Source organism: Sinocyclocheilus grahami, unplaced genomic scaffold (genome assembly GCF_001515645.1).
Source record: "Sinocyclocheilus grahami isolate Dianchi unplaced genomic scaffold, SAMN03320097.WGS_v1.1 scaffold31.1, whole genome shotgun sequence".
NCBI lineage: Eukaryota > Metazoa > Chordata > Actinopteri > Cypriniformes > Cyprinidae > Sinocyclocheilus > Sinocyclocheilus grahami.
Window position 1 is genome coordinate 1162755 of NW_015505210.1, and position 26811 is coordinate 1189565.

General features: G+C 36.6%; 3 protein-coding genes across 4 annotated transcripts in view; 1 reads left to right on the forward strand and 2 right to left on the reverse strand.

Moving 5' to 3' along the window:
* Nucleotides 1-669: 669 nt before the first annotated feature.
* On the reverse strand, nt 670-1482 carry LOC107575816 (leucine-rich repeat-containing protein 10-like). Its single transcript, XM_016262149.1, has one exon. It carries the CDS (start codon nt 1480-1482, stop codon nt 670-672), a length of 813 nt encoding a protein of 270 aa, XP_016117635.1.
* Nucleotides 1483-8111: 6629 nt separating this feature from the next.
* On the forward strand, nt 8112-17626 carry cnot2 (CCR4-NOT transcription complex, subunit 2). Of its 2 annotated transcripts, none has more exons than XM_016260046.1 (15): nt 8112-8187; nt 9230-9352; nt 10747-10819; nt 10939-11086; nt 11167-11346; nt 12262-12338; nt 12460-12585; nt 12768-12892; nt 13062-13182; nt 14645-14801; nt 14885-14946; nt 15027-15076; nt 15159-15259; nt 15371-15515; nt 16654-17626. In XM_016260046.1, exons 2-15 carry the CDS (start codon nt 9242-9244, stop codon nt 16738-16740), a joined length of 1563 nt encoding a protein of 520 aa, XP_016115532.1. In that variant the 5' UTR covers nt 8112-8187; nt 9230-9241; the 3' UTR covers nt 16741-17626. The 2 variants fall into 2 exon arrangements, with proteins under 2 accessions (XP_016115532.1, XP_016115538.1); XM_016260052.1 differs by having other exon boundaries at nt 8145-8174.
* Nucleotides 17627-19024: 1398 nt separating this feature from the next.
* The window catches only part of washc4 (WASH complex subunit 4), a 14248-nt gene continuing 6461 nt past the window's right edge, over nt 19025-26811 (reverse strand). The window contains exons 16-33 of the mRNA XM_016262156.1: nt 25205-25312; nt 24980-25126; nt 24551-24630; nt 24337-24442; nt 24124-24240; nt 23877-24045; nt 22749-22903; nt 22601-22675; nt 22407-22511; nt 22198-22332; nt 21999-22107; nt 21326-21392; nt 21001-21087; nt 20214-20361; nt 20031-20127; nt 19732-19928; nt 19559-19655; nt 19025-19475 (exon numbers count right to left, since the gene is read on the reverse strand). Of these exons, the coding sequence (XP_016117642.1) occupies nt 19405-19475; nt 19559-19655; nt 19732-19928; nt 20031-20127; nt 20214-20361; nt 21001-21087; nt 21326-21392; nt 21999-22107; nt 22198-22332; nt 22407-22511; nt 22601-22675; nt 22749-22903; nt 23877-24045; nt 24124-24240; nt 24337-24442; nt 24551-24630; nt 24980-25126; nt 25205-25312 (2070 nt within the window). The 3' untranslated portion in view covers nt 19025-19404. The remainder of the gene's footprint in view (nt 19476-19558; nt 19656-19731; nt 19929-20030; nt 20128-20213; nt 20362-21000; nt 21088-21325; nt 21393-21998; nt 22108-22197; nt 22333-22406; nt 22512-22600; nt 22676-22748; nt 22904-23876; nt 24046-24123; nt 24241-24336; nt 24443-24550; nt 24631-24979; nt 25127-25204; nt 25313-26811) is intronic.

Below are 26811 nucleotides of genomic sequence, written 5' to 3' on the forward strand. Positions count from 1 at the left end.
AAAGTAGTCCGTGTGACATCAGTGATAAATCACGCCGGATCTGGGTCAGTGCCGGCGCCGCCACACGCTCGTATCATGGTACTGTCGTGAACGTGCATCCAAAGTGACGCAGTAGAGACGAAAATGTGGAATAAAGTTGTTATTTTTGTTTTCTTTGCGCAAAAAAGTATTCTCGTAGCGTCGTAACTTTACAGTTGAACCACTGATGTCACAGTAGTCCGTGTGACATCAGTGATAAATCACGCCGGATCTGGGTCAGCGCCGGCGCCGCCACACGCTCGTATCATGGTACTGTCGTGAACGTGTATCCAAAGTGACGCAGTAGAGACGAAAATGTGGAATAAAGTTGTTATTTTTGTTTTCTTTGCGCAAAAAAGTATTCTCGTAGCGTCGTAACTTTACAGTTGAACCACTGATGTCACACAGACTACTTTGGAAAGCTTATTTATTCAGCTTTCAGATGATGTATAAATCCCGATTTTAAAAAAATGACCCTTATGACTGGTTTTGTGGTCCAGGGTCACATATATATTATAAAAATATAAAAGACACTACATTCATAGTGCAATGACCTCAGTATTTCCCCAGTCTTCCTCTGCAGTTCCATCAGTATCAACATGCTCTTTGTATAGCAGCTTGATCTACGGTTCTTCTTCTGACTGATCTTCTTCACTCGTTCTCTTCCAGTGATCCCTGCGCCTTCATGCCTGCTTTGGCAACCTTTCCGTCACCTTCATCTTCCTCATCATCAGAGCTGTTGGCCCAGTGGCCTACCCGTCTCACACCCTCGTCCACCTCTGGAGCATTAACGCAAGGATTGTGGTCGTAGATGACAAGCTTCAAGCCTCTCAAGTAGGCAAGCGACGGAAACTGGCGAATACAATTACGGTCCACATCGATCACCTCCAAGTAATGCATCTTCAGCAGCACGGGGGGGAAATCACTTAGCAAGTTCCCCGCTAACCAGATGCTGCGTAGCTCCTCCAGTCGCTCAAGCTCAGCCAGTAACCTACGTAGCTGATTGTATCCCAAATGCAGGGTCTTGATGTTGGGAAGCTCACATATTACTCGAGGAAACTTGGTGAAGCAGTTGGTCTCTAGCCACAACGTTTTAAGCTCTGTGAGATGCCGCAGTTCCTTCGGCAGTCTGTACAGTCGGTTATTACCGAGGTAGAGGATGTTTAGCTGAACGAGGCTGCATATGACCAGAGGAAGCTCCTCGAAACAATTGAAGTCCAAGGCTAGAAGCTGGAGCTTCTGCAGGTTTCGCAGTTCTGGCGGCAGGTTGCTCAGGTGGTTGTCGCTCAGGTAGAGTTTGACTAGTTCATCGAAGGCAGAAGCTCTGACGGGAAGGCAACGTAACTGCCGGCTACTCAGGTCTAGAGTACGATCAAGGGGCATCTCCTTCAAGTCGCATACTAAGAAACGTTGACATCTCTCGGAGGGCACAAAGGCGACAGCACCTCGCACTACATTTCCCATCTTCTCGGGCCACATTCATGGTCTCTTCAGAAACAAAATAAGGGTTCATAAAATAATGGTACACTCTTAAAAACAAAGGCTCCAACAGGAGGTTTTCACAGCAATCCCATTGAAAAAACATTTTTGATTCTCCAAAGAACCTTTCAGTGACCAGTTCTTAATAGAACCTTTTTCGCTTATTGTGAAGTTCATAAAAATCTAAAGAACTTTTTTCCACTATAAAGAACCTTTTGTGGAATGGAAAGATTCCACGGATATTGAAGGTTCTTCATGGAACCATAAATGCCAATAAAGAACCCTTATTTGTAAGAGTGTAGACCAGTCTTATGAATGGCACAATGAAAAGACAAGATAAAAACTTTAATGTTCCTTTCGGCTTACCAGGTTGCAGAAAACATAGATCTTCATTTAGCATCAAGCTTTTTTGACACAAGGAATGAGACGATGGGCAGCAGTGTGGTTTTTCATGCTCCTGTGTTCTGCTGACACCTCTGCCCTGCCAGACGCAGACAGCACCAGAGATGACATTCCGCACGCTCCTCCCTATTCCGGCTAAATGATTTCTTCCAGCGCTGGAAGGTGGAGCTGGCTGGGACTGTGATAAGACTAAAGTTGTCATGTGATTAAGGAATTTGAGGGTCATCTGAGACCTTCTATTTAAGCGCTTATCTCAGTCAGGACCCTCTGCATAACAGAGACCATTTGAGTGTACCACCTCAAAGACAAGACTTGCCCAGTTATGGATAACCAACAGAGGCTGTCGATATCACATGGCATACCCAGAATTTCTGAAAAATATCAAAGATGCTGATATTATCATTCTCACCGATACCTGGTGCAGAAATGATGCGCTTACCTACTGTCCCTCAGGCTACTATGAAGTAATTGTGCCCTCAGTTAAATTAAGTACAGTGCATCGTGGACGAGACTCAGGAGGAATTCTGGTGTGGTACAGGGAAGCTCTGGCCAAACACATTTCTATTATTACATTTGGAAAATTTCACTGCTGGTTAAAACTAAACAACCAAATTGGCATTTCAACTACTGACATATATCTCTGTGCCATCTATATTCTCCCAGCAGAATCCCCTTACCATGATGAGGAATACCTGAACAAAATCCACACAGAGATCAGCTGTTTCCAGGCCCAGGGAAATGTGCTGCTGTGTGGAGACTTTAATGCAAGAACTGGATCTGAACCCAATAACATAGATCCAAAGGGCAATGAATATATCTTTGGCCAAAACTCCCCGAGTCTCACAAGAAAACTTCCACCGAGAAATAATCTTGACCAAACTGTAAATAAAAATGGTTCAGAGTTAGTGCATCTCTGCCGAGCTTTAGGCCTGTACATACTTAATGGCAGGATCAGAGGGGACTCTTTAGGGAGGTTCACGTGTTGTTCAGGTCTTGGAGCTAGTGTAGTTGACTATGCCATCACTGACATGGACCCGTCCTCTTCAGTGCATTCACTGTCAACCAGCAAACTCCACTTTCTGACCATAACCAAACTAACATTTATATTAAAACAAATCACACACCAGAACAAAACAAACTGGAAACCTGCAAAATGTATCAGGTCCAGCAGAGATACAAATGGACTCCAGACAGCACAGAAAAATTGATCCAAGCCCTGAATTCTGAAGAACTGAAGAATCTAATCACTATATTTATAAATAAAAAATGTGAAATAAATAAAGAGGGTGTTAATTTGGCTACAAATGAAATCAATTACACATTTCAAAAAGCAGCATATATAAGTGAATTTTTAAAAAAAGAAAATCCCAAAAAATCACTAAAAAAACAACAAAAGATGAAAAATGGTTTGACTCAGACTGCAAAACATTAAGAAAAAAACATAGAAAATTATCAAATCTGAAACATAAAGAACCATACAACACCAACATAAGAACTGAATACTGTTCAAAACTAAAACACTACAAAGACACAATTAGAGCAAAAAAGCAGCACCATCTGACCAAAAGTTTACAAGAAATAGAACATTAAATAAATCATAATCAGTTCTGGGATATGTGGAATAATCGAGCACAACAAAACCAATACAAGATGGAGAAATTTGGACAAAACATTTTGAAAACTTATATAAAGAAATCCCACCAAAACAGCTCAATGACAATTGTAATCTGATCAAACAAAATCTACAAACATATGAAGAAACAATTAAAAATAATCTAAATCCACTTGACTTCCCAATTACATATAAAGAATTGACAAACAAACTCAAAAGCCAAAAATGTAAGAAATCTTGTGGTCCTGACAGCATTGGTGAAATGCTGAAGCACAGCACACCTCAGCTTCAGACAGCTGTGCTCAAATTATTCAACCATGTACTTAGTTCAGGCTGCTTTCCTGACATCTGGAGCCAAGGACTCATTACTCCTATTCATAAGAGTGGAGACAAATTGGACCCTAATAATTTCAGAGGCATTTGTGTGAGCAGTAATCTGGGGAAGTTATTTAGCAGTATTTTAAACCATAGAATGGTAAACTTCCTTAATGAGCACAATGTCCTGAGCCCTAGTCAGAATGGCTTCCTTCCAAATCACAGAACTACTGACCACATTTACACCCTACACATAATCAATAAACACGTAAAACAGACCAAAAATGGAAAAAATATTTGCATGCTTTGTCGATTTCAAAAAAGCATTTTTTTCTATTTGGCACGACGGATTGTATTATAAGCTTTTACAAAGTGGTGTAGGTGGTAAAGTTTTTGACATTATAAAATCAATGTGTTCAAACAACAGATGTGCAATCCGAATTGGCAACAAACATACAGAATTCTTCACCCAGAAAAGAGGAGTGCAGCAGGGATGTAGCCTGAGTCCAATGTTGTTTAACATTTACATTAATTAATTAGCGGTGCAGTTGGAACAGTCTACAGCCCCTGGACTTACTCTACAAGACAAAAACTTCAAGCTTTTGCTGTACGCAGATGATCTGGTGCTGCTGTCATCCACCCAACAGGGACTACAGCAGCACCTGGACCTGCTGGAGAACTACTGCCAGAACTGGGCCCTGGCAGTAAACCTCAAAAAGACCAACATTATGGTCTTTCAGAAAAAGCCCAGATGTCAGGAACACAGATACCAGTTCAGTCTAGGCAGCACCGCCCTAGAACACACGATGCAGTACACTTACCTTGGCCTGATCATCACTGCATCGGGGAGTTTCAGTTTGGCAGTGAATACTCTCAAAGATAAAGCTTGAAGAGCTCTGTACGCAATCAAGAAAAAAATGCCAAAATATTGAAATACCGCTTCTAATTTGGTGTAAACTCTTTGATAGTATAATTCAGCCCATAGCGCTGTATGGAAGTGAGGTTTGGGGTCCACTCAGTGATCAGAGCTACACTAGATGGGACACACATCCAACAGAAGCCCTACACACAGAATTCTGCAAAAATTATTCTAAAACTACAAAGAAAAACACCCAATAACGCATGTAGGGCAGAATTAGGCCGATTCCCATTGATTATCAATATGCATAAAAGATCCCTCAAATTCTGGATGCATCTTAAATCAAGTCCCACAGAATCGCTACATTTTAAAGCAATACAAACCCAAGAACTGAACCCCGAAAGGAGTCCACTCAGTCAGCTAGTTCTGAGACTTACTAACCTGACTAACTCTACTAACACTATCCAGTCTCAAACCAGCACTGCTTCTCATCCAAACATCAAAATAAATCAAATTATCAAACAATCTAAAAATACATATCTGGAACATTGGGATCAAGAAACTAAAACACAAAGTAAATTACAATTCTATCGAACCCTAAAATCAAATTATGAATTGGAAGATTATCTCCAGAGTGTCAGAGACAAAAAGCAGAGACGGATCCTGACCAAGTACAGGCTCAGCGAGCACAGTCTAGCCATCGAGACCGGCAGACACAGAAAGAGCTGGTTACCCAGAGAGCAAAGTGTGTGTGCTCACTGTGAGACCGGAGAGATCGAGACAGAGACGCACTTCCTCCTTCACTGTCATAAATACATATCCATAAGAAACCTCTACTTCAACAAATTCACCAACGTAATAAAGAACTTTACAGCCATTAGTAAAACAGAACAAATAAAGATAGTATTAGGAAAGGGACAGACAGCAGCACTTGCTGCGAGATACGTGTGGATGTGCCACAGCCTGAGAGACAGCAGGTGAATGTGTGTTGTGTCTGACCTCAGTGTGTTACCCTACTGTCCACCAGTATGTATGTGTGTTTCTATGTAAGTTAAAGACTGTGGTATCAAATGTTCACACGTTATAATTTGTTAGTTTAACACTTCTAAGATGTTATCATATTCCATTCTATTACTGTGATGTTCATTTAATTATTATTATTTTTATTGTATTATTATTTTTTATCTTTTTGTACATGTATACTAAGCTTTGGCAATATTGTATCACTTACAGTCATGTCAATAAAGCAATTTTGAACTGAATTGAATTGATTTGAGAGCATGAGAGAGAGAGAGAGAGAGAGAGAGAGAGAGAGAGAGTTATAGTTATAGGTTCACCATTGAGATCAAACCAGACTTGAAGTTGTTTCATGAGCATTTTCTACACTTAAGATATAATTTTTCCCCCTATCAAAAATTAATATTGTTCCTTAATCCAAAAGTCGTAAATCACTTCTGAGTAAATGCAACACTTGATGATATTGCAGTCCCAGGCATCCTTCTCACAACTCAAGGCTTAGCTTGTGGTCTATCAAAGGTCTCCAGTGATTTAGACTATGTCTGAGAACCCTCAAGTGCTGTCTGAAAGGCTTGAGTACCACTTCACACAGAGAACAGGCAGAAAGTGGGAAATGGTATCAAGTGAGTTATAACAATCACAACTAAATGTGATTTAAAATGTAAACGTTCAACATAAACCTCTGAGGACTATTTAACCACTTCTTTTAGGCAGTTCTAAGGGGTTAAGGGATAATGTATTTAAATATACATTTAAAAAAGGAACCAAAACTTCAAACTGTGGCTATGAACAGCTTAAATCTGGATTCAGGCAGATTTACTGAATGGAATGTATTTGTGAGTCTTTTACTGCGTGTGGAACTGACAGGTGTCTTTCTTCAAACAATAGATATAGTCAGAGGCGGACAGTAACTAAGTACATTTACTTGAGTATTGTACTTAAGTACACTTTTTGAGTATCTGTACTTGAGTATTATTTTTTGTGGGAACTTATGACTTTAACTTCACTACATTTGAAAGACATATATTGTACTTTTCACTCCACTACATTTCTATCAAGGTCCTCGAAGTAGAAAGTCTTTATTACTGTATGCATCAGCTTTGAAAAACGTGCTATAACGTGACTTTCTTTTTTTCAGACAGTTTATCAGTAATCACTCTTGTAGGGCTACATGAAGAGATTTCCCTGCATTTTTTGAACGAAATGCTACTAGCCTCTATGCTACATAGCAAGCTAGTGGCTTTGGATTTATGACTAAAATAGGGTCTTAGGTTAACATTATTCTAAGACACCCCTTTAATGTGATGCAAGATCACTCCATCTGGCATTATTTTGCGATAATCACTGGCTAAATATACGTTATCTGTTATATTTCAAGCTGCAGTCGAGTGTAACATGAAACAGGCCATAGACTCATCAGCGAAAGGTTTTACAACTCTTTTACAACTCAATCTTAAAAAGCCTTTGTGTCAGACAGTTCAAATTACAGAGCAAATGTATGAATGCTTAATCAATGCGTTAGCTGCATTTGGCTGCAGATATAAAATATACATTATAAATATTCTCTATGATTATAAGATAATCTGTATTCTAAGCAGGGTTTGATAAATGGCTGATTACAAAATATTATTATAAAATATTATAATTGCAAAATTATATATTAAAAAAAGTGTGTGCCAATGATGTTTCAGATATAAAAAGAGTGACTGCAATCTGTTTCATCCCAATATAACATAATCAAAATCTCACAAGTGCCCTTTAGAAAATGCTACTAGCCTCTATGCTACATAGCAAGCTAGTGGCTTTGGATTTATGACTAAAATAGGGTCTTAGGTTAACATTATTCTAAGAAACCCCTTTAATGTGATGCAAGATCACTCCATCTGGCATTATTTTGCGATAATCACTGGCTAAATATACGTTATCTGTTATATTTCAAGCTGCAGTCTAGTGTAACATGAAACAGGCCATAGACTCATCAGCGAAAGGTTTTACAACTCTTTTACAACTCAATCTTAAAAAGCCTTTGTGTCAGACAGTTCAAATTACAGAGCAAATGTATGAATGCTTAATCAATGCGTTAGCTGCATTTGGCTGCAGATGTAAAACATACATTAGAAATATTCTCTATGATTATAAGATAATCTGTATTCTAAGCAGGGTTTGATAAATGGCTGATTACAAAATATTATTATAAAATATTATAATTGCAAAATTATATATAAAAAAAAGTGTGTGCCAATGATGTTTCAGATATAAAAAGAGTGACTGCAATCTGTTTCATCCCAATATAACATAATCAAAATCTCACAAGTGCCCTTTAGAGTGTCTAATACACATCAGACTGTGTCCAGCACAATTTTCAGTCTAATATGAAATAAACTGAAGGTCAGGGGGTCAGAGGGTAAAGGCTATTCCCCCAGCATTCACGCCTGTAGGATACACAGCCATCTTGGATCTTGCGAGGAGAGGGTAAATTAATGCGGTTAGTCAATTACTTTTTCACCAAAAAACAGGGTTTGCATCGCATATACAGGGCCAAATGAACATTTGCAGCGTTATACGCATATCCAAGCAGATATTAAGTCGCTGAATGAAGGCATTGACACGTTTGCACGGCTTTACTGGTTTCTGTTTTTGTTCGAGGCCAGAGTTAGCCGACTAGCGTTGAGCGCTAACAAAAACAGACAGCCGAAACTCAGGCCTAAGCCATTTAAACAGATAGATACATGTATTGTGCATGGGCAGACATCTGTTATCAAACTAAAGCACCACGACTAGTATAGATTAGATGGTTCAATGTGTTTTGGTTTCCATTAAAACCTGTATTTATGCCGAAAATGTGTTTTGTTTAGCAGCTACACAGCTAACGACAAAGCTAACTAGCTTTATTTAAATGAGAAAATTTCGCGAGATGCCATTATATATTTAATTTATTTCTCTTTGTAGTTATGTGCGTAACATCATAACATGTAGGAACCAGTTTTAATATTATTAACAATGTTGCGGTATGTGGAAATGGGACTATGTTGAAGTATCTGGCTAGTAATTGATGTTTCTTCATGGATTTAGCTGGTGAATTAAGCTGTTTTTGTGAGTGTTGTCAGGTGTCAGTTTGCAAAGCGATATGTATTTGTTTTCCAACCATATGGCAAATATCTGCTTTGTTTTGAATGGATGAATAAATTATTTATTTAACATCGTACTGCCATAGAAGGATTAAATGTTCTAGCATGAGACTGTTCGTTGAACTACACAAGTTTCATCTTGCACGTCTAATTGTAAGATTTAGGTGTAAATTGGGTTGACAAAATAGTCTGAACCTTTTTATAATGCACTTAAAATCAACATGTATGCTTGGTCTTGTTCTGCAGTGGTAATTCATTATTTATTACAAATTCTGTGTTGTACTGTATATAGAAGAACTTGTTAATGGTAGGTCTACTAGATGTGTGGAAAGATAATCTGGTGTGATTTTGGTTCAGGAATGAAATATCTTGGTTTTAACCATCTCCTCTTTTCTGTAGGTGACAAACGGAATGTTCAGTGCAACGAGAAAGAAGTTTGCGGAGGGGGTCGAAAGTGACTACCCTGATGAGAGCATGTACTATGGCCAGACGTCAATGTTCCCGCATCGATCGGAGAAAGATGTAAGCTGATACTAGTTAATTCATGATGGAACATAACTAATGTTATGTTAGTTGTGTCGAATGCTTTTGTTGACTGGAGGTCCGGTAGAATGACAAAATATTACATTATTATTAATGCTTAATATTATATATTTTACTTCACATGTTTCACTGTCAGCTTCTTCACTGACCTGACCACTAATAAAAAATATTTTTCAAGCAGATGTCAAAAAAGTATTTGAAAATGTATTAAAAATATTTATATATCACGTTTGTCAAAAAAACTTTATTAATCATTTTAGTGGCACAAGTAATGTATGTACCAAACACTTATATATATATATACTGATAAATTACAATACTGAGACTATTCTTTATGCATTCAAGTCAGAATGGTCGTGTTTACGAGTTGAGCGCACATGAACGCCAACATGAAGTCATAATTTCCAGACTTTCGAAGTTGGAGAGCGCGTCAGAGAATCATGGTGGAAACTAATTATGACATAATTATAAATGTTGATGGTAGAAATTGGTGAAAATGGTATTTTGTGTTCTGAAAACACTACACTTTAGCCGTTTTATGAGGAGAACTGAACTGCAAGTTGTGACGAACTGATTTTTTCGTCTAATTCTAGATTCAGCATTACAGTGATAAAATACACAAATGAAGCAAATACACATATAATGTGCGTCATCTGTTCTTTATTATGTTGCATTAGCTCAAAAAAAGTGTTTCATTTGTCAGTAAGTGAAACATAGAGATAGAAATGTTTGAGACACATACACTACTCTTCAAAAAAATTATTTTAAAGAAATTAATATTTTTATTCTGCAAGAATGTATTAAATTGATCCAGATTGTCAGTAAAGACTTTTATAATGTTAAAATACTTTTTTCAAGTAAATGCTGTTCTTTTAAACTTTCTATTCATGAAGTATTGAAAAAAAATCATATCACAGAGTTTACACACAAATATTAAGCAGCACAACTGTTTTCAACATTTATAATAATAAGAAGTGTTTCTTGAGCTCCAAATCAACATATTAGAATGATTTCTGAAGGCTCTTGTGACACTTAAGACTGGAGTAATGATGCTGAAAATTCAGCTTTGCCATCACGGGGATAAATTACATTTTAAAATATATTCAAATAGAAAATGTTTCATTTAAATTGTAATAATGTTTAATGATATTACTGTATTTTTGATCAAATAAATGCCGACTCGGTGATCATAAAAAAACTACATTCGAAAACATGAAAAACTCTTACCGACCACAAACATTTGAACTGTAGTGTATATGTAAATATAAATATGAAAATATAAAAAAAATTCTAATGCCTGTGTCTAATTAGTTGCACATAATGTTAAAGCATGCCAATTCAAATGAGATGTTTTAACTTCTCTTGGTTTTCAGATGCTGCCATCTCCCTCGCCGTCATCGTCAGGTCAATTGTCACAGCTTGGTGCGAGTTTGTATGGTCCTCAAAGTGAGTACAAGTCTTCAGTCCAGCTTATAGTACTGAAAAGTTGTGCTGCTAATAAAAACAATAAACTCTGATTCTGAGCACCATTCGATCCGTGTTTCTCTGCCTGACTCATTTTATAGGTGCACTAGGTTTCTCAATAAGGGGCATGAGCAACAACAACCCTCAATTGAACCGGAATTTAACACAAGGCACTCAGTTACCGAGCCATAGCACCCCAACAACAGGCGTCCCAACAATGTCCCTCCACACACCACCTTCGCCGAACAGGTACGCCATCTCCTCTGCGTGATATATATGTTAATATATGACGTGATCTGCTTAATCCCGGCTTTGCTGATGTTCCGCAGGGGCATCCTGCCTATGAACTCCAGGAACATGATGAGTTCGCAGGTAGGGCAGGGCATGGGCATGAGCGGCAGGACCAACAGCATGGGCAGTTCTGGCCTGGGTAGCCCTAACCGCAGCTCTCCTAGCATTATCTGCATGCCCAAGCAGCAGCCAGCACGCCAGCCATTCACCATCAACAGGTAAGACTGGCCAAACGAGAGAGAGTAAACACTGGTAAGGCTTTTTACAACTGTCAATTCAACATTTAAAAAGAATTACCTGTACAGAATTACCAGTGCCAGGACAGTGGTCAGATTGTGCTCAATGATATGAGAATGAAACAAATTATAAAGTGACTTCTGAAGTGAATGAAATTCATGAATTATAATGTTTACTTCTTTCATTTGCCACAATAATAGAATGTCTTGGAATTATCTTTATGACACGGCTCATCAGTAAGGATTAAGAATTAGGCTAGTAGTTTTTTCTTGACAGGCCATAAATGTAATATTATATAATATAATAAACATTAGTTACATGAATGTAATTGTATATTTATTTTACTAATTTCAAATGTATACTTTTATGTATTTTAAAATTTGTTTACATTTTTTATTTGCAATAATTGCTGAAAATTGTGCTGTTATCATTATACTGGAAGCTTGAGAACAGAAATAAAACACTGAAAAAATAATGATTATTTGTGACTGGTTTGTATATTCAGCCGATTCTGATACAACCAAGACTGTCACAAGTCGTTCTGTGTCAGCAACATTAAAAAGTTGACAAGTAGAATTCACAAATGCCATAGAGAACCAAATGTGTAAGTTTGCAAAGCATTAACATGCATGTATGTGATTTAAAAAAAGATATCAACCCCAAACTTTAAACTGTAGTGGAAGATTTTTTATGTTTTTGAAAGATGTCTCCTGTCATCAATACACTTCTACTTTGTTTATTACTAAAATTAAATATGCTGTTAAAAAGCTTCTCAAAATCTTAAATACATATAATGTATTTTAATTAACTTTCACCTTAGGCCAAGATAAGGCCAATCAAGACAGATTAAGACTGACCTTAACAAAAGGGTCAAATCCTCATGTGTGTCATTGTAGTATGTCAGGATTTGGAATGGGCCGGAGCCAAGGGTTTGGCATGAACTCCTTATCCAATAACATCTTCAACGGGACAGGTGAGTGCTGCATGGAACATGTTTTGAGATGATGCACCATGACAGGAACCATGACGCTTAAATTGTGTTCTGGAAAGAGAAATAACTCATTCTCATTTTATTCTTTCCGCTATTGTGGTAGATGGGAGTGAAAATGTGACCGGAATAGACCTCTCAGAATTCCCAGCACTTGCAGACAGAAGTCGGAGGGAGGGAAATGGCAACCCAACACCATTGCATAATCCGCTGGCTGGAAGGGCACCCTATGGTACGAGTTCATTTTACACAGTCGCATTACTTAGCTGAAACCGAAACCCTCTTAGTCTTTATTACTAAGCACGCTTCTCCTTCAATGGATGATGTGTTGTGAATGCATGACAAGGTCAGTGGTTTTATTTTTATTTCCTCACAATAACCCACAAACCTTTGTTAAAATGCATCTCTCCATAGTTGGAATGGTCACAAAGCCATCGAACGAACAGTCGCAGGACTTTTCCATTCACAACGAAGACTTCCCAGCCCTGCCCGGGCCCAACTACAAGGACCCGACGTTGAGCACGGATGAAAGCAAATCAGTCAGTATTGCCTGAATTTGATTTCTCATAAGCTTCAGAGAGAGATTGCATAAATAACATGTCATTTTTTTGCAGGATGTGCGGCTATTAAAATTTAAGTGATGCCGTCCAGTGCTGTGACGATTGCTTGACCTTTAACCCATTGTTCTGGCCTTTGCTGTCTCCACAGAGCTTGAACTCTTCAGGAAAGGGCAGCTCAAGTGCAGATGGACCCAAGTTTCCCGGTGACAAGACATCATCAGCACAGAACAACAACCAGCAAAAGAAGGGGATCCAGGTGTTGCCTGATGGTGAGGCTCTCTAGCAACATGCACCACTGTATTTCAGACAACTGCCAGAGACTCCCCAGCTTTGAAAACACGACTACTGAATAGAACAAATCATTTGCAAGTTTTTTAATCAAGAATCTGTTCTAGAAGGTTTCAAACTTTCAATGCAACAGTCAGGGTTCCCAGTTCAGGGTCTATTTAAATAATAATAATAATAATAATCCCAACCCCATGGAAAGTAATGGAAATCATTAACATCTTAAATCATCATTAAATAATGTACATTTTTATTATGATAAAAATTATTTACAACATTTAGGTTTTAGATATAAAAATATACAAATTAAAAAAATGAAAAGATACAAATTTTAATATAAAATAATTTCAATTTAAATGTTAATACATTATAAAGTAAAAAGACAAAATTATTTATTAACAAAAATAACTGAAAGTGAAGTGAAGTGACGTGACATGTGGCCAAGTATGGTGACCCATACTCGGAATTAGTGCTCTGCATTTACCCATCCAAAGTGCACACACACAGCAGTGAACACACACAAACCGTGAACACACACCCGGAGCAGTGGGCAGCCATTTATGCTACGGCGCCCGGGGAGCAGTTGGGGGTTCGGTGCCTTGCTCAAGGGCACCTCAGTCGTGGTATTGAAGGTGGGAGAGAGCGCTGTACATTCCCTCCCCCCACCTACAATCCCTGCCGGTACGAGACTCGAACCCACAACCTTTGGGTTATGAGTCCGACTCTCTAACCATTAGGCCACGACTTTTCCTTGAAAAATAAAATAATAAATAGTTTTTGTGACAAAAAAAATTGTGTATATATAGGCCTGTAATATATGTACAATATTATAATAAACATATATATATATATATATATATATATATATATTTGTAGCTATGTTCAGAGTAGCTAAAATATAATTACACTAGAACTCTGAATATTTAATCTGATCAGAAACTTTTTTTTTGTACCATTGGGATATTATGTTTTTATTAATATTTCGAATTTTTATATTTTGAGGGTTTTTGTTGTAGCTAAAGTTTAGGAATTTCGTTATTTGTTTTTGTAATTTTTTTTTATTAATTTTTTTAATATGTCTATATAGTTTTTATACTTTTTTTTTTTCTTTCAGTTTTAGTTATCTTAGTACATCAAGATGAACTAAATGAAAGTGATAAATGTTGCTTTAGCAACTAGCTGAAATAAAATAAGTGAAATAAGTGTAAGGTATATTTTTTTATATTTTATTTTTCCGTTAAAGTTTATTTTGTTTCAAGTAACAAAACCTGTTTTATGGTTTTGGTTAACTATAATAACCCTGACTAGAAATTGTTTTTTGCACAAAACAAAAAAAAAATCTGCATCTGCTGGAAAATTCATGGAAATGAATTGATCAAAAGATGTAGAAACCCTGTTCATCGGACACTCTCAATCACATTTGACATTTATTCTCTTCTTTTATAGGCAAGGTAACAAACATTCCCTTAGGAATGGTGACAGATCAGTTTGGAATGATTGGACTTCTGACATTCATCCGGGCAGCTGAGACGGACCCTGGGATGGTTCACCTGGCTTTAGGAAGCGACCTAACAACGCTAGGACTCAACCTCAACTCTCCAGAGTAAGATACTTTTTTGTTCCAAATTTTGATTTCTTGTCATTATTCTCTTTTTGTCCACACATTAATTTTATTTTGGTGTGTAGGAATCTGTATCCTAAATTTGCATCTCCCTGGGCTTCAGCTCCATGTCGACCACAAGACATTGGTAAGAGTTCATTTGACCTTAACCTGTAGAGATGACCGACTCATTTAGGCTCTTCAGTAATAAATGCAATTGTTTTTTAGACTTCCATGTTCCCTCAGAGTACTTAACCAACATTCACATAAGGGACAAGGTGAGGTGATATACACTTCAATAAAACCGCACTGAAATTGTAATATGTGGATCTCGCTGACCTCATAATGTGCTCTATACAGCTGGCTGCAATAAAACTGGGACGATATGGTGAAGACCTGCTCTTTTACCTCTACTACATGAACGGAGGAGACCTCTTACAACTCCTCTCTGCTGTTGAGCTGTACGCCCTGTTGATTAAGTCATTCTAGGAATCTTTGTCCAAACAATTTAGCTGGTAACCAACCACAGGCTGAAGTCGAGAGGTTAAATGGAACATTTCGTTGTATTGCAGCTTCAACCGGGACTGGCGGTACCATAAAGAGGAAAGGGTTTGGATCACAAGAGCACCTGGCATGGAGCCCACGCTAAAGACCAACAGCTACGAGAGAGGAACATACTACTTCTTTGATTGTCATAACTGGAGGAAGGTCGCTAAGGTAAATATACTGAATTCAGTGTCCTCCTTCAGCTACAGACACTTGCTGATAGTCTTTTGCTCACATGGGTAAATAAACCTAACATCTGGTTTGTGCAGCAGAAAGAATATTATAGTAATGACGTACAATGTTAATAATAGTGGTGACCAATAGGAGGTTGTAAATGATATGATACAAGCTATCTCTAGATACAATATCTAGAGAGCAGGATGGTCGATATAATAATGTTTAAATAAACATAATATAATAAAATGACATATGCAAAATTCAGTTTTAAGAAAAGTCAATTTGTCAAATTGTCATTTTATTTCAAATATAATGATTTTTATCTTAAAAATTTGAATATAAAATATAAATTTAAAATATTATTAGTATTATGTATTATTAGAATTTAGACTTTTTAGAAATTATCATTAGGATTACGTATTAGAAGAATTTAGAACTTTTTGGATATTACATATTATGTTGTAGTATATTTTATATTATATTTAATATATCATTATAAAAATGCGCATTTCTCTCTGAAGATGCATCCACTGTACTGCGGAGATGGCGAGTCAGCATTGTTAGCTTCATCTTTGCAACCGGCACTGACCCAGAAAACACTAGTCTATTAATAAATAATTAAAAAAATCTCCTTGCTATTTTTTCAGGCACATAGTCATTACTTTTGCAGGTGCTTTGCGGCAAGCTTTAAATGGCTGCGCTTGAGCGTGGGATAGGCTTATATATTCAAGTAATTAAATTAATATAAATGTGTGATTAGTCGACTAATCGCTAAAATTAATGACTATTAGTCGTGTATGTGTGTGTGTATGTATATATATATATATATATATATATATCAAATGTATATGTTAGTATAAAAGTATAGCATATAAAATTGTGTTTTTTCTTTCCTGAACAAAAAAGTCAGCTGCAGTGTGAAAATTGCTGAAATATTGCTCAAAATTAGAAAATATTTGATAACATGAAAATGTGCACCTTGAAGTACACATATCTATTGATGCTGATAATGTAAAAATATTGTCATCACTGAACATTCATATATGTTTGATATATGATACATATATATGTATGTATGTATGTATGTGTAAGTGTACGTGAACATCAGCTTTGTGGTTTTCTCTGGTCTCAGGAGTTTCACCTGGAATATGACAAGCTAGAGGAGCGGCCTCACGTGCCAACCACCTTCAATTACAATCCGGCCCAGCAGGCCTTCTGAAGCTGAGTCCGTCAGCGCCCGTGAGCTCTAGGAGCGATCGGCAAGAGACAGCCAGCCGACCTGCCTGACCACAAAAAACCTGGTTTTATTCCTCAACTGTCTGGACTAGGACTGCGGGAGGGGGAGGGTGGCGGGGGTCTCCACCTTGAGAACTGGGGGGAGGGGCCCTGCCTTACAAATTATGTGCTGCCCAAACACAAAACTTCTATATATTTTCATTCTGTTTTTAAATTCCCTTCTTACGTTTTTTTTTTCTTCTTCTTCTCCCTCCATTTCATTTCGAGCAGGGTCAATGTTTTGTTTACTCCTCTGATGGAAAAGCCCCTTTTGGTGTTTACCTGGAGTCTTTGAAGTTGCAGTACAGCACACAAACACATCCATTGGTATTAAAGAAAAAACGCAGTTTGCGCTTTGTTTTCCGAAGTGCGCTGCGCTAACAAACAGGACAGACACAAAGACAAATCCAATACATGTGAATACACAAGGGCAAAAGAAAATGCAATGTTCATTGTTGCACTATTTAGTAATAAAAGAACACAAAAATTGTTTTCTGTTTTTTTTTAATGTGGGAAACTCGCTCCGCTCCCGTAGTCGTTTGGAAGGACGTGCAGCCCTGTCATTAAACATCAAGGAGGTGCTTTTTTTCGTTTTCCCCGTTTTCTTTCGTTCCCCATTTCTTTTGCTCCATCCACCTGCGTTGCTCATCCGGTGAGCTGTTTTCTGCTTAGCGTCAATAATTTCAGTGACCGTTGTTGGGCACAACCCGTGGACCAGGCGGTTGTGAGCTTACCGAGAAACATTGTTCCAGAATGAATATGAACCCTTTTCAGTCTTTGTTACGATTTTGTAATAAACGTGTACATTTTTTTTTAATTTTTTGACATCACATGAATAAAGATATGTATGTATGAATGTGTATATATATGATATATATAGATAGATGTATCTATATATATATATACATGGCGTCTATTTTGGAAGAAGTAACTATGCTTGACCTCGTTTTTAGGAGGTGAACAGAAATGGCATTATGTGGTAGAAGCAAAAAATGCAAAAGACAAAAAAAAAATTAGTGAACAGTATGTTGAGCTGCCAGACGGGGAATCACGTTTGTTACCCTGTGCACTTAAAGACCAATTCAACTAAATGAATAAAGGTGACACGGAAGGCCTGAGCGAGGACATCTGTATTGCGGGGGGATAAACAAGGGGGTGGAGATATTTCAGCTGCAGCTATTTGAATAGAAGCATTTCGTAGGAAAGGGAAAACCCATAGTACGAAAAAGAGACCAATCTTGTATTTTCTGACCACCTTTAAAGCTCCCTTTCTTTGTAATAAAGCAGAACGGCTTTCCTGAACCAGTGTTTGGACTCTGTATGGGAAGGGGGTGTGTGGGTGAAACCACACTTTCGGTATGAGCAAGTGTGTGTGTGGCTGTAACTCGTGACTAATCCTAACACTGCTTTTTCCTGTTCACGTGAACAGACGTGCTTTTTTTCAAGTTTTTTAATAAAGATGCCATGAGGTTGATGGTTAACACACACAGATTACTTACAAAAGGCCAGAGAAAAATCAGATGGAATGTCACTGATGTGAAGATACTGCTGTGTAAGTCGCTTTTCGATCACTATGAATACTGTAAGACAGCAGCAGCTTTAAGGCAAGTGCAATTCAACTTCCTCCATCACAGTGCGCAAGGACGATTTATGTGTTTTTTTACTGTCGGACACATTGCGATATATTTTAGGCAGCACAAATAGCTAAACAAAATATGTTAGTGTGCTACATTTTACATGATACATATTTCACATATCAAAAATGAGGGTGTTGAATGAGTTTTGGGCAGAAAATCATTAGTTAATTAGTACTGTTGACAAGAAAAAAAAGCATTCTAGTTAACATAATTCAACTTTTAAAGGAAAGCTCACCCAAAAATGAAGTGTCTGTCATTGTTTACTCACCCTCTTGTCATTCAAAACATGTAGGACTTTCCTTCCGAGCAACATAAAAGATGATATTTTGAAGAACTGTTTTTGTCTGAATAATTAAAGTCAGTGGGGTCCAAAACAACCCTACTGGTCCCCACTGACTTTCATTGTATGGACCAAAAAATGATTAAAAAATAAGTTATATAGGTTTGAAACAACATTACAGAATTTCCATTTTTGGGTGAAATATAATCAGTTCTTTGAATTTCTTTTTAAATTTCATTATCTAAAAAAAAATTAATTAATCTAAAAAAAAATCTATTTCATTATCTAAAAAGAAAAAAAAATCTGCTAAGGGCTGGTTTTACCATATGAAAATATCTGTGCCTCACAATCAATGTTGTTAAGAGAGAGAGAGAAAAAAAAAAAGTACAGACGCCTTCATCTACCAATAACATTTCTTGAATTTACATGACTGCATAATGCTTGACAAAACAGCAGTTGAACATCACTGTCGATACATAAAACAATTGTGGTCTAAAACCGAAGCATTGGTCCAAATCCACAGTAAGCTCCAGTTGAACAAGTGCAGGTGGCATAACGCCAAAATTATTTTAAGACGCTGTACAGACTCCAACAGAAGTATAGTGGCTGGAGGGTCAATGTTTATAACCTCCTCTGGAGCGAGTCCATGCTGTTCAAGTGATTTATATATCGTTCAAGCTGCTTTGTAGTTTCACTTGGTGCTGGTTTCCCCAGGAGAACCCTCAATCGTTGAGGAACCAGGACCAGTTTTGGCAACTTCGTCTGAAAAGAGAGATTAAATGAGTGTTTGTGGTGCTAAATGTCACCATAAAATGTTCTAGAGATCATGGATCCATCAAGCCAACCTCTGTCCTTCTTCTCCTGGGTCTCCTCGGCTGCCGTTTTATCAGCTCTGAAGAAGATCCGAGCGCTGCTCAGAGAGAAATAGAGCAGCTCGAACTCCTACAAATGGAGAGGAGATGTGAATAAACAAAGCCATTGGCCATCATTGCTGAAGATCATGGAGATGCTCCCATACCTGCAGATATATGTCCAGTCTCTTCTGGGTCAGGTTCATGGTCTGCATGAGCTTCTCATCTTGGCTGGTGGACTGAACGTTCTGCTCCTTCACCACCGCGTTCATTTCCTTCATGTACTTTTCCCTCACAGCCTGGAACCAGTGGAGAGAGTCAAACTCCTGATACTGGTCCAGAAGCTTCAGGATGTAGGCGACTCCTGTAGGTGAAAACACGGGAAAAGTCCTTGAATACACCATCCATGAAAAAATTGAATAAAAATGAAATACCATTGACGTTTGTGACCGTATTGAAGACGTACCCATGGCGAAACCATCGTCTGTAAACGCAGCTCCCACTTTGTTCTTCTTGCTTAGTTTTTCTTTGCAGCTGATGGAATGTTCCACAAAATTAACCGCCTGCGAGGGAGAAGAAAGATGAACGTTATGCAAGAGATGTGTTACAATTAGCAAGAGATTTCCATATCCAAGATCTGAAGACCCACCAGAGGAGGAACTATCATGTAGAAGTTCCTCAAGTGCATGTTCTTGACGCTGCGAAACTCCGGTGCAAAAACCCCCACCAGCATCTTGAAGTACTCAGTTCCTTCAGCCGAGTTACTGGTCAGGTCACCAAGCACACAGTCCAGCTGACTGAAAAAAAAATGAAATTACAATTTATTGTATAATAATAATATTTGAATTAATTATTAATAATATTATATTTTAGAATTAATTATCTAATACTTATTCACAATAATAATACAAATTATTATTATTGTTATTGGTATTTATAATTATCAGCATCATCAGCAATTTTTGTTTTATTTCTAATCTGACATTTATGTATTATTAATATTACTACTATTAATGTTTTATTATTTATTTATTTATTAATAATAACTAATAAACACTAAACCTAATAATAATAGTAATAATTACTAATCATTTATTGTTATTGTTGGTATGTTTTAATAATAATAATAATAACATCATCATTATTATAAATAACAATAACAATGTTTTAGTATTAATTAATAACAATAACAATATTGTTAATTGTTATTATTACTGTTGTTGTGTTTATTATTGTTGTGTTGTTTTATTAATTAGTATTAATGTCTAATTGTTTATTATAATTGTTTTATTATTGATTTTTATTTGTATTATTATGTTTTAGTATTTGCAGTATTTATGAATGATTATTATTGTTGTTTTATTTATTCACATTATTATGATTATTAATTTCCTGGCTGAACGACACTGATTAGCTGACATTATGAAGTACAGTACCTGGCAGCTTTCTGCGTCTCTTCAGAAAGGCCTTCCTCTTTCACAAGCTCCTCAAAGTTGACGATGTCCTCGAGGTCAGGAACAAACCTGGAAAATATTTAAATGTGAATTCCTTGATAAATGACTTTTTTTTGGTTTGGAGGACTTCTGTAGGAAGACTTGTATTATTTTATTAAGACTCCTACCATATGCGTCTCGTTTAGAGTGTTGTGTGAGAAAACTATTATTATTTATCTAGTATTAATCAAAACTACCAGGTATTACTACGACCTGAACGTCTCAGTCAAATATTCTTTGTATGTAGTTGTAGAAGGTGATGTTTAACCTGATAGCACTGCTGCAGCAGTGCAGCCCTCCAGACCGAATCATGCGCACATAACCCATCGCATTGCCTGCAAGAAAGAAAAAAAAAGGGAAGAGAAAGAGAAAAAAAGTTGATTAAATAATTGAATGATTTGTTTTTGGTTTGACTGAATAGTCAAGTAAAATCAACCATCTAGGATCCTATGAAATTTGTTTTAAAATTTTTTTATTCTTAAACTCGGTTTTATTTATTTATTTCAAATTCTGTGTATTCCATTTGAATATTTCTGGATTCTGTTTTAAAGGCGTCATCGGATGCCCATTTTCCACAAGTTGATATGATTCTTTAGGGTCTTAATGAAAAGTCTGTAACATAGTTTGGTTAAAATTTCTCAATGGTAGTGTAAAAACACATTTTTTACCCTGTCAAAATGAGCTCTTTTCAGATCAAGCCGTTTTGTAGCATTTCCCTTTAAATGCCCCTTTATTGGTTTAATTAAATTTTTATCATTTTTTATTTTATGGGGGAAAAACTGATTGTGTGATATCCCTTAAAATAATGTTTTAATAAACTGCATATTATTATTAGTAAGTAGTAATGCCCTAAGCATCCCAGCATGGACATCATGAAGTTGACAACAGAACGAAAGGAAAGAGCTCCCAGACGTGTCTAAAAACCTATAGACAAACTTTACCAATCTGACTGATGAGCTGTCTGTACTGATCCAGGTAGCTCTGACCATCTGGAGTAAGACCCAACTTCCTGATGCCACGGTTGAACTTCTCTGCTCGCTCAAAGGGGTACTACATACAGCAGAAAGCAGCAGAAGAACGTGTCTTCAGAAGATAACATTGCTTCACGAAATAACAACATGCAAATGGAGACCAGCTTACCTTTTGGTCAGTCTGATCCTTGGTTTCCCTGAAGAAGCGGATGTCTTTGATGAGTCTGGATTTGATGTGCTCGTCATACATGAACTGACTGAAAATGTAGAACTTCTTACGGAGGAACTGATATGTGAAGTTCACCTGCAGAGAGATACTTCAGGCCATCAATATGATGAGATACTACTGGAGACGTAGCTGACAGGATCTGTACATACCGTTGTGTTCATAATGCCGGTTCCATGAGTGCGAATGGAGTTGGCAATGTGGCGGATGTTAATGGTGTTTAAGTGCTTGTTGTTGCTGGTCCTCTCAATGAAGATCTGCACACAATGGAAAATATGTTTTACACAAACACATCAAATGAGTAAAACATGAGTGGACAATCATAATGTCAGAGGTCAAGTCCTGCCTGGTTATTTAGGTTGTAGAGGTAGCGAGAGACGAAGACGTGAATGTTCCTCATGATCTCGAGGACGTCCAGGCCCTAGGAGACACACACAATGATGTCAGGCTGAATGCAGCAGATCTTTTCTGAGATGATCTGGTGAGGTACACACCTGTTCCAGAGTTTGGCTGGGGAGATGCGCCTCAGTCATCACCAAACCATAGCGCTGTGTGGCGAGGTTCCTCATCTCACTGTACGTGGCCCAGTCATGGAGAGCCACAGTCGTCAAGTTATAAAACGTCTTGTCCAGATAGTGAGTCACATAGGCTGCAGGAAACAGAGGATTTGATCTTAATATTTTCCACATCATGATTAGAAGGCAGAGATAAAGCTCAAGGTTATGATGATCTCCAGCAAAAGACTCCATTCTTAAAATATAAAAGGCAACTATTTATTTTCATGTATAAAGTAATTTAAATATCTATCTATCTATCTATAAATGCACATAAAATATGTATAAATTGTATGTATAAATATATATATATACATACACACACATTTTTGTATATATTTTATTTACATATACTGTTATAATTATGATATATATATATATATATATATATATATATATATATATATATATATACTTCAGTCTGTGTGCACTGAATTTATTTAATACACGAGTTTCACAATTTGAGTTGAATTACTGAAATAAATGAACTTTTCCACGACATTCTAATTTATTGAGATGCAACTGTATATATAATGTTTATGTATACTAAATTTGTTATATATTTTTTGAATACTATAATATTTTTTATAAAATGTATACATATCACATAAAAATGAATGAGTAAAGATTGTAGATTTTCACTTTACTAAAGCTGAATCTACTGTAAAGCATTGTAAAAAAAAAAGAAAGAAAAAACTTTGTTGAAAGAATAAGACTGTCAACAGAAAAAAAATAATAATTGTGATTAATCTCATAGTTTCCAAGCAGACAGAACGATATATTAATGATATCAGATTGAATAATGTGTTAAAACATTGTTAAAAATTTATATTTTAATGGTTTGACTTTGGCAGTACTTAAAATACATTTTGTAACTTTTTCTCCCCAAATATTACACAAAAAACCTTGAAAAACTACTTGTTTACAATGGAAAGGAATGTTTACTAAAATTCTAAATTACCTTCACAGACAAAAGACAAAAATGTAGAACATGTCCTCTTTAAAGTATTGATTATGTCCACTATATATATAGTGTATCTCATGCATGCGGTCTTTCATCTGCCCTACCTTTGATGTCGATGAAACGGTTGAAGAAGCGAATGGGCTTGAGAGAGAAAAAGTGAGACAGATCCTTCATGCCCACTTTGAAAGGGTTGCGGTCATCCAGTTTGAGGTGTGTGTGCACAGACAAGCGCAGGTCCTTCTCAATCTCCTTACACAGCTTGTCTAGCAGGTGCTAATGTTCAGAAAAACATTCTAATTAACTAAAATGCTAAATTACTACAAAAAGGTATGCAGCCAGCCTTCTGCTTACCTCATTAAGGATTTCCATGATCTCAGTGTCATAACACTCCAGCAGCTGATCACATGACTCCATGTGTTTTGCATGCAACATGGTGGGCACACAGTCTCTGAGTGCACTGAACATGTACTAGATAAAATATATACATTTTTAAATTACTTGTAATCCTTTATTTCACAAGAAATGCAAGTAGGCATTAAGAATAGATAGTGTTAAGAGTTTTACATGAATTCTGGCCGCATCCACAGCGTTTTCGTACACGTCATCCAGGTAGATAGGAAAAACTGTACGATGCCAGTACAGAAAACTGCAGTCGCATTGCACTTTGACTCTGAGGAAAGAGGATATCCCATCATGCAGTTACAACACAGCCACAGAGGTCACAAAATAAAAATCTTCTATTGCCAATCAAAACTAGTTAAACTAATTCAGTGCTCACCGCTCTCTTAATTCACTGATTAAGTCCAGCTTTTTCAGCACAAGCTGTAAAGGCAGGAGCTCCTCGTCCTTGAAGGTTTTCTGTGCAAAACAAAACAAAAAGACAATTAAAACAACTCAACAAAAAACACACAAAAAAACAAAACAGAAGCAAAAAACACAACAGAAATGACAATAAAAACAAAAAAACACCCCAATAAAAAAAAAACAGAAACAAACAAAAAACAACAACAAAATGAAAAACAAAAAAATATTTTATTATTTAAAAAAATAAACAACCTGGGCAATTTGAAAAAAAGTCAAATGGACTGGAAACTCGAAGCTTGTTTAAAAGTGTTGAAGGCTTCTTGACAACATTTCTTTTAACAGTTTATACACAAATGTCATGAAACGGCCATTCATTTGATTTACACAGTTTGTCCATACTCACCATCTGAGTGCCAACACTGAGAGCCAGAGACACTACCAGTCTCCTCTCTTTGGTGCTGGGCCCGTTCAGAGTGTTCTCAGCCAAAACCAAAGCTGAAAGCACGTCCAGCCTCTGCTCACTGTACTTCTTATCAGAGATCACGCGTTTCTGAATGAGGACAACAATCAGTCATTAGAATATCTGCTCTGTGGAGCTGGTGTTTGGAAAACGGTGGTACGTCTGTACCTTAGCAGTAGAGATGGAGGCCAGAGCCTGAGACTGCAGCTGCTGCGTGATGTGAGACACAGAATCTGCTACAACCAGTGAGCGCCGGTGGAACGTGTGCTCCACAGCCTGTGCATGACAAACACTGATATAAACATTGCACACTTCACACACTACCTTGTACAATACAGTTAGTGTACTAACTAGAGTAGTGGATTTATGCTGGACACTACCTAGTGAACTAGAACTAGTGCACACAGCCTTGGGAACTAGAACACTAGATCTAGTACACACTACCTATCACTGCACACTGGAACTTGTGCATACTACCTAGTGTACACTAGAACTAATGTAAATAACCAACGTAGTTTGCATTACTTATATTACAATGAACCAGATTTATAATGCACAATACTATCAAGGTCAACGTTGTTGTGCACACTACAACCAATATACTAAATATACTAGTAGTGAACACTACTAACATCTAAAAGAATGTACTATTATTAGTGTCCAAATTACTGTGCACACTATAACTTTTGTACTGAATTTGAATTTGTAGTGCACACTACTATTAATGTTGCGATTTTTTGCATCAGCATACTAGAAATGTAGTGAATGCTACTATGTGTAAAATTATGTACTAAATTTGTAGTGCACATCTTTAATAGTTTCAAAATTATCGTGTTCTACAGCTAAATTACTAGATTTGTAGTCCACACTATTAAGTGTTTAAACTGAGTACTAGAACTAATGCACTAAATTTGCAGTGCAGACTACTATTGTCTAAATTGTGCACACTACAATATACTAAATTTATAGCACACAATACTATTAATGTGTCAAGATTTCTGTGCAGATTAAACCAAACAAACTGGTATGGAGTGAACACTACTATTCATGTCTAAAACCATGTACTAGATTTCTTGTGCACATCATTAACAATGTCCAAATTATTGTGCACACTACAATTAATGTATTAAATCTGTAGTGCACACATTAGTGTTTAAATTGTGAGCACTACAAATAAAGAACTAAACCTGTAATGCAAACTACTACTAGTGTCTAAACTACTGTCCACAATATCAAGTACTAGATGTACAGTGCACACTTTTAGGTTCAACATGTTTGTGCACGCTACAACCAATATTCTAGATATATAGAGAATACTATTAATGTCTGAAATTACCTACTAGATTTGAAGTGCACATTATTAGTGTTTAAATTATTGTGCACACTATTGTATAGTAGATTTGTAGTGAATTGTGTCTAATGCTATATAAATAGTGCAAACTGCTAAAGGTAATGAGTGTGTTTATATATAATATATCTAATAAATATATTATATTTTTTACTGAAAATAAATAAATAAATTAATAAATATATATATATATATATATATATTTTTTTTTTTTACTGAAAATAAATACAATATAAACAAAACTAAACAAATAAATAAATATTTAAAATATAACATACACTTATAAAAATATGAAAAAGGTGCATATATAAATAGTGCAAACTGCTAGAAGTAATGTGTGTGTTTGTATATATATATATATATATTTTTTTTTTTTACTGAAAATAAAAACAATACAAATATAAATATAAATAAATATCCCCCCCCC

Coding starts and splice junctions, on each gene's coding strand:
- LOC107575816 (XM_016262149.1), bottom strand. CDS start 1,482: ATGGGAAATGTAGTGCGAGGTGCTGTCGCCTTTGTGCCCTCCGAGAGA.
- cnot2 (XM_016260046.1), top strand. CDS start 9,242: ATGTTCAGTGCAACGAGAAAGAAGTTTGCGGAGGGGGTCGAAAGTGAC. Junction 12,339..12,459: donor TAACATCTTCAACGGGACAG/GTGAGTGCTGCA, acceptor CTATTGTGGTAG/ATGGGAGTGAAAATGTGACC. Junction 15,260..15,370: donor CTCCTCTCTGCTGTTGAGCT/GTACGCCCTGTT, acceptor GTTGTATTGCAG/CTTCAACCGGGACTGGCGGT.